At 34.6% G+C, this 13,918-nt stretch overlaps 1 protein-coding gene across 1 annotated transcript in view; it reads left to right on the top strand.

Annotated features, from left to right (window-relative positions):
* Positions 1–2,409: 2,409 nt before the first annotated feature.
* Positions 2,410–13,918, top strand: part of EFCAB7 (EF-hand calcium binding domain 7) — an 86,083-nt gene continuing 74,574 nt past the window's right edge. The window contains exons 1-6 of the mRNA XM_012639393.1: positions 2,410–2,695; positions 4,625–4,812; positions 8,222–8,433; positions 9,059–9,145; positions 9,858–10,053; positions 10,496–10,617. Of these exons, the coding sequence (XP_012494847.1) occupies positions 4,626–4,812; positions 8,222–8,433; positions 9,059–9,145; positions 9,858–10,053; positions 10,496–10,617 (804 nt within the window). The 5' untranslated portion in view covers positions 2,410–2,695; position 4,625. The remainder of the gene's footprint in view (positions 2,696–4,624; positions 4,813–8,221; positions 8,434–9,058; positions 9,146–9,857; positions 10,054–10,495; positions 10,618–13,918) is intronic.

Genomic DNA, 13,918 nt, shown 5'->3' with positions numbered 1-13,918 from the left:
TGCGCAGGCAACTCATGCTGCATGTTGTAGCATAGTGTTACATGAAGGGTAGCCCTCTTGGCAAAACCCTGCAGTTGGTTCATGAAAATCTTACTTGTTGATGTTCTTATTGTTACAACTAACATTGACAATTTAATTGCATATAACTCATGCACAGAAAATGATAAAAAGTAACAAATTTTTCATTAAATTAGAAAGGACTGTTTAGTTTTCAAAGTTTTTATTTTAGTAATAAAACACCATGGTCCCAAAGAAAAAAAAATTTTTTCAGTGTGGCACTCAATGTGTTAAAAAAAAAAAAATACTGGCCAAGGCAAGATCACTGGAGCCAGGAGTTCGAAGACCAACCTGGACTATACAGCGAGACCCTGGCTCTATAAAAAATTTAAAAATTAGCCAGGCATGGTGGTGTGGGCCTGTGGTCCTACCTACTTGGAAAGCTGAGATAGGAAGATTGCTTGAACCTAAGAATTTGAAGTTGTAGTGAGCTATGATTTTGCCACTGCACTCCAGCCTGGGCAGAGTGAGACAGACTGAGACCCTGTCTCTAAAAAATTTTAAAGTAAATAAATAGTCCAGCCTCGTTGACAGACTGAGACCTGTAAAAACTGTCTGTAAAAAAAATTTAAATAAAATAAAAAATAAAATAAATAAAGACCACTTAGTTTACTAAGAATGATAGAAATCCTCTACTTAAAATGCTATTATGCTTTATGCATTATCTAACTGTTAATTTGGTCTTAAATCACATTGCTAAAACATGCAGTTGCTATATATGTGAGATGCCATCCTCAATTTTAAGATTGTGAATTTACTGTCAGAATATATTTACCTCAAAAATTTCCTAACATGTACCTGCTGATATGTTAAGACAGTAGTCAGAAAGTTCTACTTTTAATAGTTTTTTGGTTTGCCACTCTTAGAACAGGAATATAGTTCAGGAAGTATCACTACTTGTTAAGCATATACAAACATTTGTTTTCATTGTATTTCTACTTAGGGATTTTTTTGTTATATTATCTTGCAGCTTTGTTTATATGATAACTGAGGGATCATTCCAATGCAACGGTAGGGAGACAAATCTTTTTGCTTAATTCTGGGAAAAGGAAAACCTCCTCAATAATCCATAATTTAAACGTAAAAGATGCATTTATTGATACCTATGTGTAGGACACCATAAAGGTGCCGAGTTTCTTTATCTGTAAAGATAATAGCATCCCCTCCCAATGTCCTTTAGGATTCAATGAGAAAATATAGATAAATTGCTAAATATGGCACCCAGATCATAATTAAAGATTCAGTAAATACAGGTTATTATTTCTGAACATCTTCCTACTTTCATGTCATCCTATTTGATACAAGTATTTCCCCTGCTGTGTTACTTGGCATCTTACTCAATCCTGAAATTAACGAAGTATTACTCTGGAGGCAGTACCTAAGCCTGGGGAGAAGGAGCAGCCAGAGAAGAATTTCTCGCGTTAGATATCCACCCCACCCCCCAAGTTCTTCAGTGACTTTTTTTTCTTTTTTTAAGTTTCTATAGGGCAGCAACTGTGTTTTATGCATTTCAGTACAGGATGGATGAAGAGTAGGAAGAACAAATAAATAGTCTCTTGCATAATGCCTATTCCCACTACGGTCATTCACAATAATCAGATGGCGCCCGATGGGAAACTGGAGATCATGCAGTACAAACTTTTATTTTTATAAGAAAACCAAAACCCAGAGACGATAAGGGACTTGCCCAACAGTGACTCCTAAGTGGGACCAGGTGTCCAGACTCAAGTCCATGAGTTCTCCCTCGAGTTTATATGAACGTACCACATTTATCTAGGCACTAAAAGGCTTTACAAGTTATACGGGAGTGTTTTCATCTACTCTGTTTTATACTCGGTATGTTAACCTTATTTAAATTATTTCATGTTAGACATCACCTAAATACAGCCCAAAGCCTACAAAATCTGTCAAAAGCCATGGACAAACAGAATTAAAGTGAACGAGGACTACCGGATGAGTACTGCTGGAAAAGGAATAGAGGTGGGTTGAGGGTACCAAGCACGGGGAACTGTCAAAAGAGGAAAGAAGTTCATACCCAGAAAAATAGGAAAACAAAAAGGCTATTGGGCCACATAATTTCTACTCTTCTTGCTCACAGGGGGGCCTCTAAAACAGCAATACCTGGGGAGGAGGTACCTACAGCATTTCGAGATTTCAGGAAAGCACCACTGCCGCTGGATAAAACGAACTGAGCAACTTCTGAGACAGAGAATCCGCAGACAGGAAACCCTGCACGAAAAGCGCGGGCGAGAGGGCGCTGCGTCACACCTACCGCGGCTCGCCGGAAACACCGCCTTCGCGATAAAGGATCCGAGTGTGTGCGAGGAATGGGGGAGGTGGGAAGTTTAGCTCCCTGCTGGTTGCAACACAGGACCCTCTCTCACTACTCTGGCCATAGCAATCCCCAGATTGAGGAGCAACAGAGACATCTCTGTTCGCTGTGGATCAACGATTTCCTAGATTTCTAGCCGGACTGTTTGGAGAGGTGCTCTGTATCTTATTTCCGGTGGCGGAGAGGTGCAATTGCCATGGTAATTAGAGAAAGGCTGATATCTGTCCGGCTGCGTTGAGAGGATCGCGGATCAAGGAATCGCTGAAAAGAATTGGCTGCGTTTCCTCGTTTGTGAGCTGGAATTAGGTAGCAAACAGCTCGCTGTCTCTATCACTTCACTCTCTCTCCCCCTCGCTGTGCGACTCCCTCTTCTTCCCCTGCTTCTTTTACTTCTCTGTCATAAACAGTTGGTCCATATATGTACCTGAAATGTACATATAAATGCAGTTTTATTTCCAGAGGAATGCAAAAACAGAGAGGTGGTGCCCGAAATTACCTGTGAACGTATTTCACTGTGTAGGGATGGTTACTGGATGGCCCTCTGTTTTCACTTGGCCCTGTAGGCGCTTGTTAACAGTTTATTTTTCTTGCTATTGTGTGGCTGGTTATTTATGGAGCCGTTTGCTGCAATGTACTCTCTAGGCCCCTGTCTCCTTCTCGGGCTGGAGTTTTAAATAAAGGAGGTTTCCAAGCCTGAGGGGTGCAATTATATATTTATTTAAGCTTCAGTTTAGTCTCTCGTTGCAGAAAGGAAAGAATAGAATTCTGGTACATTTCTGCCTTGGGATTTCCACGTGAGGGAGTCACCTTATTTAGAAAGAGTATTTAAGGACGATCCTAAAAATACTTACATTTTAAAATTGCTTGCTACAAAGTGAACATTCATTCTCCCTGCCTTTTTGGAACAGTTTTCTTTCACATTTGTGAGGAGATGCGTGCATGCGTACGTGTTTAAAACTCTGATGCTTAATTATAGTGATACCAATTTGCAGTAACCAGACTGTGACACCACATCCCTATGGGGTCCTTCTAAATCTGGTGTAATATGAAAGTGTCAGGCAGGCGTTCTGTGTATTATAAATAGGGTACTTCATCCATGATAAGCGATTATTATCTTTCTTTCCCAAGTGTAAAAGACCTATATAATTCAAGAAGGTGCAAGTGATTTAGGCCTCCTGAGTAAGAATCCAATGAGTCCTGAAGGGGACCCTACCTGTGTCATCTTATTGTTGAACTTGAAATATTCAGTGTATTAGGTTGGAATGTATTTTTAGAAGTCAAACCCGGGGAAAGTAATGCTGGAAGCTGTTAGACCACCAGCACAATTTAGTACCTCATAGTAACTATTGCTCAATAAACCTTCATCCACATTAACAAAGAAGAAACTGTTATTGAAATTTACTGTGTTTTGCTGCTTACTACTAGCTGGGTGACATCTCTGTTCCTCAATTTTCCTGTCTGTAAAACAGACAAAAAATACTTGACCACTATAGTAGGGAGAAGACAAGATGTATGACAGTTCTTTCAGCTCTTATGAGCAGAGGTGCTATTTAAACCCCAAATATTATTGATAATAAAGGACCACAGTAAAACTCCATGATAGTGCTAGCTATGGGACTTTTCAAATTCAGTTATCAGAAATGTGAGTCCACACTATCGAGATGTTCATGAAATCTCGTTGATCCTGCTGTGGAGGATGGGTGCCAACTACCAGTCATATCCAAATTCTCATTATTGTGGAGTTTCATACTATTCTACAGTTTATTTAGCACTTATTATGTACCAGTGTTCTGTATGCTTTACATGTATTAACTGATTTAATTCTCTTGACAACCCTATGAAGAGTCTTATCTGACTGTCCTCTTATTTTGAGAAAATAGATACGTGCTTTTCCTTTGTCCTATTATGATTCTTTTGTATTATATCTTTGTTCTTTGGCTATTATCACATACTCGAAAAACAATTATATTCACATATGTGTATATGTACATATATATAATTAGAAATCAACTGCCAAAGGCTATGTCCATATACATACTATAATGTTCATCTTTTTCTTCCACATATAAAACCTTTAATATCTTGATTTTTCCATATATATGTTATAATCTTCATCCTTTTCATATACATATAAAAACTTTAATATCTTGATTCCCCCCCATTTGAAACATGATGATAATGCATTTTAGGTGATTAACATTGACTAAAACAAATTTTTAAATTATTTTCTAATAGAATGGCTATCAGTCCAGGAAGTGATACAGATTTCTCCAGTCAGAAATCAACGTTTTCAGAGAGTCCTCGGACAAAGAAATTTCCACTAACTGAAGAGGAGATATTTTATACGAATTGTAGAGCTGCCTACTTAACTGTCTTCAAAAGCAGTTTAGAAAACATTATGTCTAAAGATCAACTTTACTTAGGTAAAATTTTAAAAACTTAAATATTTTTCCTTTTTGTTGAAAGTTAACAGGTCAGAAAGACTGGAATTAGAATTACATTGTTGAATCATCTCAATTTCGTAGCAAAACTTGAGCAATGAAACTACAATAAGTTATTATGCCATTTTACATAGTTACATATTCTAGTAACTTCAAAATAAAACTTTCAGTATTTATACAGACTAGATTAATAAAGCTTCCATCAATTACTACTTAAAATATTTTTTAATTCTCATTTTAGTGCTTTAAGATTTGTAATAATAGAATTCAAACTCTTTTGGCATTTAAGTCACTATCTGGATTTGACCTATCCTATGTGAAGAATAGATAAAATGGGTTGGATGTAAAAGTGAAGTATTAGGAGATAAGTGAAATTTTAAAAGAGAATTAAGAGTTCTGGGGTTTTACTTTTTTTGTTTGTTTTTTGTTTTTTTTGTTTGTCTGTTTTTGTCTTTTATTGCTTCTGTCCATTATCACATTTTAAAATTCCTCTGGTAACAAATGTCCTCAAAACCACTGGATTTGGTCCTTGCCAGGATTATCAGATGACTTAGAGGTCTTTAGTTACCAGAAAGTGATAAACATCAATACCAGATAACACTGACTACTCATGTCAGTTTCATCAAGGCTAATAACTTTATGGGTAGAGAAACTGAGTTATTTTGCCAACTTTAAAAGCAATTTCTTTAAACCTAAACTCTGACATATTTTTGCATCAGTGTCTTGGGATTGTAAATAATAAGCTCTCTATTCGAGGAAATCCATTTTGGGGAATATGAAAATTGAAAAGATTAAAATTTATTTTATGTCTAATAAAAGACATCATTTGTAAAACAGTTTAAATGCAAATGTGTATGACTGAAGTGATTTTTAAAATCATGTTCAATCTTACTTCAATTTACATAATTTTAAAATTAGTTAAGTGTTATATTTTGAATTTTAAGTGTTAGTGTTTAATTCATATATATTAAATGGTATAGGCAGAAATCCAATTAATTAAAATTACATGTAATTTGTTATCATTTCTAAAATATATGAGTTTTTTCTCTTTATTTTTTTGAAAATATGCTGAGGTAAGGAATCTACTAAGTTTAAAAGTTTAACATACCTTCCATTACTATGGCATTTAATTTGTGTATCAAAGAGTATGTATTATTGAGGTGCTATCAATCTTCTTAAATTTTGTGGGAGCATAGCATTGCAGTATTTGTCTCTTCAGTGTTGTATATGCTTTTGGTTTTATGGTGGAATATTCTTTGTAACATTGTAACAATTGATTCCAGATAATCTAGTTTTTAAAAAGAAATAAGGTGAACCTGTATCACCTCTTTCTTACTTCTATGTCTTTCATCTGTATCCTTCTGCTACTTACACACATAACATGTGCCCTGACACTTCCATTTCAAGGTCAGATAGAGCAGTAGTAGCATTACCGCAGCTTAGAGTTCCTTTTTTATCAATTTATAAATAATACAGGTATTACAGGCTCATGGCAAATCTTAAAGTAGACCCTGGGAAAAGATCAGTATCTTGGTGTTAACCTTTAAACATCTACAGTTACATAATGTTTTTACTATTATCAAACTTAATAATGAGATCCAACTAATTCTGAACCTAGAGATTAAAGTTAGTTATTAGGAAATAGATTATATCAGTTTCTTAGATATGGGGATGTCTACTTACTGAGTATATATTTTGGCATATTTAATTTTATTCTAAGAAAGTTCTTTTGTAATTAAAAGCACATTTTTAAAAACAGTATTTTCTTTTTTACTGAAGATAACAACAAGTGTATGCTAAGCTGCCACTTGTGGGAAAGAGTTACACACCTATTTTCTTTTCTTGTTTTTTTTTCCTTTTTTTGAACACTTCCCAACTTGTTTTACACACCTATTTTCTCAAAGCTGGACAGAAAATATAATTTTCTTTCACATGGATTTTTGACCTTCAAATTACAAATTCATTATTCTTCTTGTAATCTTATCTTTTAAAGGGTGTGAGTTGGCTGAGGTTGGAATCCTAAAACAAATATGCCATTTCTCTGATTCTATTAATAAATGAATTAAGGAATTGTCCATTTACACACTAGGCAAACTACTCATGTTTTGTTCCTAGGACAGCATGGTAATCAGGGCTTTTGTCTGGATCATGGAAAATTTTTAAAAATTATATTATCTCCAATGCTATGAATTTCCACAGAGGACCCCACTTAATTCTTTGCCTTTCATAGATATAAGAACCTGGTTAAAAATTAAGAGTAGTTTGGCCAATTAATCTCCATGATAGTCTTCTCTCAAAGTATGTTGACATTCTTGACTTTTATCAGGGCCATAACTGCAAGTGGATACTTTTTGTCCATATATTTGACATTTGGAATATGATTAATGTTTTTTAGACCCTACTACCTAGCAATGATGAACATATCATGCCTCGTTGACATTAATATTCTCAAATGAATGATTTCCTCATTTCTGTAAGATATTTGGGCCTTTTAAAAATTGATATATTGTAATCATACATATTTATGGGATACAATTTGATGTTTTAATACATATATATTGTATATTATATCCATCACCTCATGTATTTATCATTTCTTTTTGGGAAGAACATTCAAAAGCCTCTCTTCTAGCTATTTTGTATTGCATGTATATAATACATACTGTTAACTATAGTCACCCTACTGTGCAATAGAACACCAGAATCTATTTCCTCCTATCTAATTGTAACTTTGTACCCATTGACCAACCTCTCCCCATTCTCCTTTTCCCTATCCCCTCCCCAGTGTCTAATAACCACAGTTCTACTCTCTGCTTCTATGATAACAACTTTTATTTTTTATATTCTACATATTGAGATCATATGGTATTTGTCTTTCTGTGCCTGGTTTATTTCACTTAACATGTCCTCCAGGTTCATCCATGTTTTGCAAACGATGGAATTTCATTCTTTTTTATAGCTGAATTGTCATTAAGATATTTGTTGAGCCAGAAAAAGTGATAATTTATGCTTTTTGCAGTTATCCTTATGTCATTAAAGCAATTAAGTAGATGATTTTTTTTAATCTTTTTTTTCCTCTAAAAGCTCTTAAGTAAATCAGGTATCATCAGTTATTGAAATCATGTAGGTTAAGAACCAAACTGTCGGAGTAGGAGAAATCTATTTAATTCTGGCATTAATAATTCAAGAATCTTTAGCTGGAGGCATATATATTTTTGTTTTTCCATGTAGTCAGGCATTTATTGATATCACTAGACAATCAACACTGTAAGTAATGTATTAGGGTATCTGTGGTGTATTTGTTTAATATCATAATGTATAATGATTTGAAGAAAAATAGATGCCAATTCCAAATGTTACAATAACAAATAATACTTGTCTTATTGGGCAGCTCTTCAGCATGCAGGAAGAAATCCATCCCAAAAGACCATTAATAAGTATTGGACTCCTCAAACTACCAAACTGAATTTTGATGATTTTTGTATAATTTTAAGGAAAGAAAAGCCTACTTCAAAAGCAGAACTGTTAAAATCGTTTAAGCAATTAGATGTAAATGATGATGGCTCTATTTTACACACTGACCTTTATAAATTTCTAACAAAGGTAAGATCTTGAAATCGTTTTATAATACACACATTTTGCAAAACAGCTTGGAATCTAGCTTTGGTTACTAAAGTTCACATTAAATATAACTATTTCATTGACAGGTGAAATGAATCACATGTTATTTATAAAGTACTTATGGATCCTTCTGGATCAAAGGTGCTTTGTAAATAAAAGATAAAGTATAAAATTTAGCCTATGTTACAATCCCTTGATGCTCCTATGCAGTTCTTTCCTGGCCAGAACTTTTTGAAAATCAGTGATAGGTCCATATGTGATAAGTAAAAGGAAAACAAAGTATAAATGGGATTAGGAATTTGTTCTGTTTCTTGGTACAATGTTAGAAAAATATCATTACTCTGAATTCAGTAGCAGTTATTACTGACTCTGTGATCCAATTATGAGAATTCAGTAAACTGTAATTCAGCACACTTTCACGATATTTAATAAATTGTGAAATTTTATTTTATATAACAGTCTCATTCTTGTTTGACATAATACTCATTATGATTTATAATGAAACTATATATTCAAACTTACTTGTAAAAAGATTAAAATATATTTCTAATATTTCCATGAATAACAAAGTGGTAATCATGTTGCTTTAAAATCTCTTTTTTTTCAGAGAGGTGAGAAGATGACTCGAGAAGAAGTAAATGCCATAATAAATTTGGCTGATGTAAATGCTGATGGCAAATTTGACTACATCAAGGTACATAAGCTCACATTGATGTAAATTTGGACACTGTGTAGGAAAAGTATTTTTATGTCATTTTCCCCCAGCTTTATTAAGGTATAATTGACAAATAAAATTGTATATATTTATGGTGTACATGTAATGTTTTGATATACGTATACATTGTGAAGTGGTTAAATCAAGCTAATTAACATGTCAGAAAAGTATTTTTAAAGGGACATGTCTTTTTTAATATTGGCAATGACATACTTACATACTCATTGAAATTTAATCTCTTCAGTCCCAAAATTGTAATCTGATAACTATATTAAAAATAATATAACAAAGTTAAAATATGTGTGTACTCACACATACAGACACATACACAATAATAGAGACTCCCCTCAGAAATGTACCTTTTCTAGGATGGAAGAATCATAAAAATTATTTAGAACGAACGCAAGTCTACACATGTCTTGTAAAAAAATAATAATAAATCACCTTTCCTTGTGTAACATTTTATTTTCACTCAGAGTATGACCTCCTCGTTGAATCATGGCTGCATTTTACTAGGTCACTTGAGGCTGGTCAATCTGATTCAAGAAAATAAAATGAGTAACCAAGTACAATAGGAAATATATTCTGTCTATCAGTCTATCCCTTGCCTACTAATGTACATTTGCCTTCTCCTCCTTCCAAATGTATGATTGAATGTTTTACCCACTGGACTACTTTTTATTTCCTGTAGTTTTGTAAATTATATATGACAACCAATGAGCAGTGTCTCAAGACTACACTAGAAAAGCTGGAGGTTGACAGTAAACTGAGTCGTCAACAGTTTGGAAGCCACATCAAAGGGTCCCCTGAAAGGGACCCATCACCAGTACCAAAACCATCACCTAGAATCATAAGAAAAACTGATCAGGAAACACTCTCAAGTAAAGGTATTTACTTTTAACACTAAGAATTTCTTGATCAGGAATGAAGAGTCATATTCGGATACTTTTTTCCTTCCATCTCAGCTTATCAGCGATAAAACAAATGAGAATCTAACTTTTGTTAGCTACCATTTTTAGACTCTCTTAGCTGTAAAAATCTATCAAAGTAAAATTTTATTATGGAATTTGACTTGGCTATGCTCATTATATTTTATTAAAACTAAAATTTCAGACTAAGGTGACATATTGAAATAAGGAATCTTATTAGTAGTGCATAAATTAGGGACCATTAAAGCCTGATAAATATAAAACTTTTGACTTTATTTGAATAGGAAGAAGAAAGAGTGAAAGTAATACAATAAACCTTTTATATTGCATTGTGTGTAGAAGCAAACTCCTATTGACAACTTTTCATAATGTGAGACCAAATAACCATTACTTATTACAGGTGACATCAGGAGTTCTTTACTGTCAACAACCAGAAAGTTCAAAACATCTGTTTCCTTCACAATTACCATGTGTGCTAATAGTAACCGAAACTCAAAGTTAACTGAGCCAAACTTAATAAAGGTACAGTATTTTACATTAATAGAAATGACTTTTTCTAAAAAAAAATTGACATTAAGTGTACTAACTATTCAGTGTCTACAGAAAACCAGTAAAGTTTGTGAAGAAATTCTTTGAAGTTTTTTTGAGTTCACATGCAGTGAAATGTAGCATTTCTACCTGTAAGCAGTGTAATACTTTTAAAGTATAAATGTTGAATAAGAATATTATTATAAGGTCTTCAGTTTGAAAATGATGACTCTTAAATTTTTGAACTTGATGAATAGATTATCTAATTATATACTTGGGCAAGCAAATTTTTTGTTTCATTTAACAAAAACTTTCCATATGTGTTTCTTATAAATAAATCATTCATTTGATATCAATTCCTATGAGAGAAAGACAACAAAGTCACTTTGCTAAGTCAATATTTGTAGAGTGTTAATATTGATCTTCTTTCTTTGTTTTCCCTTTCTAGACTCAACCTTTACTAGTTTTCTTTCAACAGAAAATAATAGCTACAGAAATATAAAACATTAACTGGAAACTGCTAGGATACATTAAAAATGTGTACCTAGAGACCTCTGTAAAAGGGGGAAAAATGGTTATGACCACATACTATAACTGCTGTTAGAATACTGAACTGATTGTTCTCAAGAGCCACATTTTTGTTTCAAATAACAACTCTGTATTTGTTATTGAACTCTGAAGTCCCTTATATCTTTAAATTGCTGGACAGTGACATTTGTTCTATATTAAAATTTTAAAACATTATCTCCAAGGAATTTTGTTCAGACTGTTTAGGAATCTGTACACCCTAAGCAATTTGGTGTGCATGTCCAACATGTTCACACACAATATTTAGTGTTCCAATAACATTATCTTCCAACAATAGAAACTTTTTATATTTTGCAATTAAAATAATTGCTAATAAAATGAACTTAGTTAAATACTTATAGTTTACTGATTCAAAGTGTAGATAAACATAATTTTAGCCAGTGTAAAGAGAGATATAAATAAATATTAATATGGATTACATGAAGTGATAATAAGACTTTTTCTCTATGTCATTAATTGTGCCAATATAATTTTTTAAGTTTAGTTCAATTCAACAAATACGTACTAAGCAGGCAATGTATGCCAGCTATTTTGCTTAGTGTAAAATATGGGTCTTGAATTAAAAATAGAAATTTTCATTTTGTTATTAACAGTATACCAAGGTAGTATAGCATAATGAATCATTTATTCAAAAAATATTTATTGAATGACTACTACTTTGTGCCAAGTGGTGTTCTAGATGTTGATCAAGAGCTTTGGATAGAGAGAGACCTGAGCTTGGATCCTAGTTTTGTTGCTTAATATCTGTGCAACTTTGAGTAAATTACTTAGCACCTCTTCTGAATCTCAGTTTTCTTATCTATAAATTGAGAATAATTATATTTAGTGTGTTTTTAGAGAGATTTAAATCATCTAATACAAGTAGAGCATTTAGCACAGCGCCAGGGACATGGTATTTACTTTAATAAATAATAGTGTTGTTAATATTATTACAGAACTAAGAAATGACTGTAGGTCTTCATATGGGAATGACATAATGAAAGTATAGTTTAAGAAAACTTATTCTACTATTGTATTATATATGGGGACCTCAAATTGGAGAGACTAAGAGGCCGATAGAGTAATACAGATATAAAATGATGATAGCTTGGCCTAGGCTAGTACCTGAATGTAGTAAGGAAGGGGCAGGTGTAATAGACCTGCTGTCCCCAACTCCCAGGCCGTGGACCTGTACCATGGCCTGTTAGGAACTGAGCTCACAGCAGGAGGTGAGTGGAGGTGGCAGCAGCGAGTGAAGCTTCATCTGTATTTACAGCTGCTCCCCATCTCTGGCGTTACCACCTGAGCTCTGCCTCCTGTCAGATCAGTTGCTGTCTCCCATCACCCCCAGATGCGACCATGTAGTTGCAGAAAAACAAGCTCAGGGCTCCCACTGATTCTGCATTATGGTGAATTATATAATTATTTCATTATATATTACACTGTAATAATAATAGAAATAAAGTACACAATAAATGTAATGTGCCAAATCATTCCAAAACCATACCATATCCCCCACCCCTGGCTGTGGAAAAATTGTCTTCCATGAAACCTGTCCCTGTTGCCAAAAAGGTTGGGGGCCACTGAAATAGAAAGTACGAAAATTAGTCAGTAGGCCATAGTGATTGTCTAACAAGAAACCATTTAAGTTTTGTATCCAAGAAGTTAAAAATAGGGAATGGTGTGGATGATAATTCGGAATTAGGTAAAACCACCTAAGAGAATTTAATGATTAAAAGATGTCATACTGTCAAGTTTTTTTGTTTTTGTTTTTGTTTTTTTGAGACAGAGTCTCACTCTTTTGCCCGAGCTAGAGTGAGTGCCGTGGCATCAGCCTAGCTCACAGCAACCTCAAACTCCTGGGCTCAAGCGATCCTTCTGCCTCAGCCTCCCAAGTAGCTGGGACTACAGGCATGCACCACCATGCCCGGCTAATTTCTTTCTATATGTTTTTAGTTGTCCGATTAATTTCTTTCTATTTTTAGTAGAGACGGGGTCTCACTCTTGCTCAGGCTGGTTTCGAACTCCTGAGCTCAAACAATCTGCCCGCCTCGGCCTCCCAGAGTGCTAGGATTACAGGCGTGAGCCACCACGCCCGGCCTGTCAAGTTTTTAGTTCTGTGACTTTCATATAAAATTTAATGATTTTTGGAAATAGTTGATAGCTCTGTTTTTTTGTTTTTGTTCTATTTTTTTCTTTTTTTGGAGACAGGGTATCACTGTGTTGCCCAGGCTATAGTGCAGTATTGCGATCATAGCTCATTGCAGCCTAGAACTCCTGGGCTCAATCTGTCCTCCTGCCTTAGTCTCGCGAGTAGCTGGGACTGCAGGTACACACTATCACTCCCAGCTAATTTTTTTTTTTTTTTTTGGTAGAGACATGGTCTCGCTGTGTTGCCCAGGCTGGTCTTGAACTCCTGGCCTCAAGCCATCCTCCTGCCTCTGCCTCCCAAAGTACTGGGATTACAAGCATGATACACCATGCCCAGCCTTATAGCTCTGTATTTTAAGATCCTATTTCTGATCTTGATATTGCCTACTGTTGCTTACTGTCTGTTATGTCTTTTTTTTTTTTTTTGAGACAGAGTCTCACTGTGTTGCCCTGGCTAGTGTGCCGTGGCGTCAGCCTAGCTCACAGCAACCTCAAACTCCTGGGCTCAAGCGATCCTACTGCCTCAGCCTCCCAAGTAGCTGGGACTACAGACACGCACCACCATGCCCGGCTAATT

Source organism: Propithecus coquereli, unplaced genomic scaffold (genome assembly GCF_000956105.1).
Source record: "Propithecus coquereli isolate 6110/MARCELLA unplaced genomic scaffold, Pcoq_1.0 Scaffold14, whole genome shotgun sequence".
NCBI lineage: Eukaryota > Metazoa > Chordata > Mammalia > Primates > Indriidae > Propithecus > Propithecus coquereli.
The sequence above is the reverse complement of the archived record's forward strand: the minus strand, read 5'-3'. Positions and strand labels throughout refer to the sequence as shown.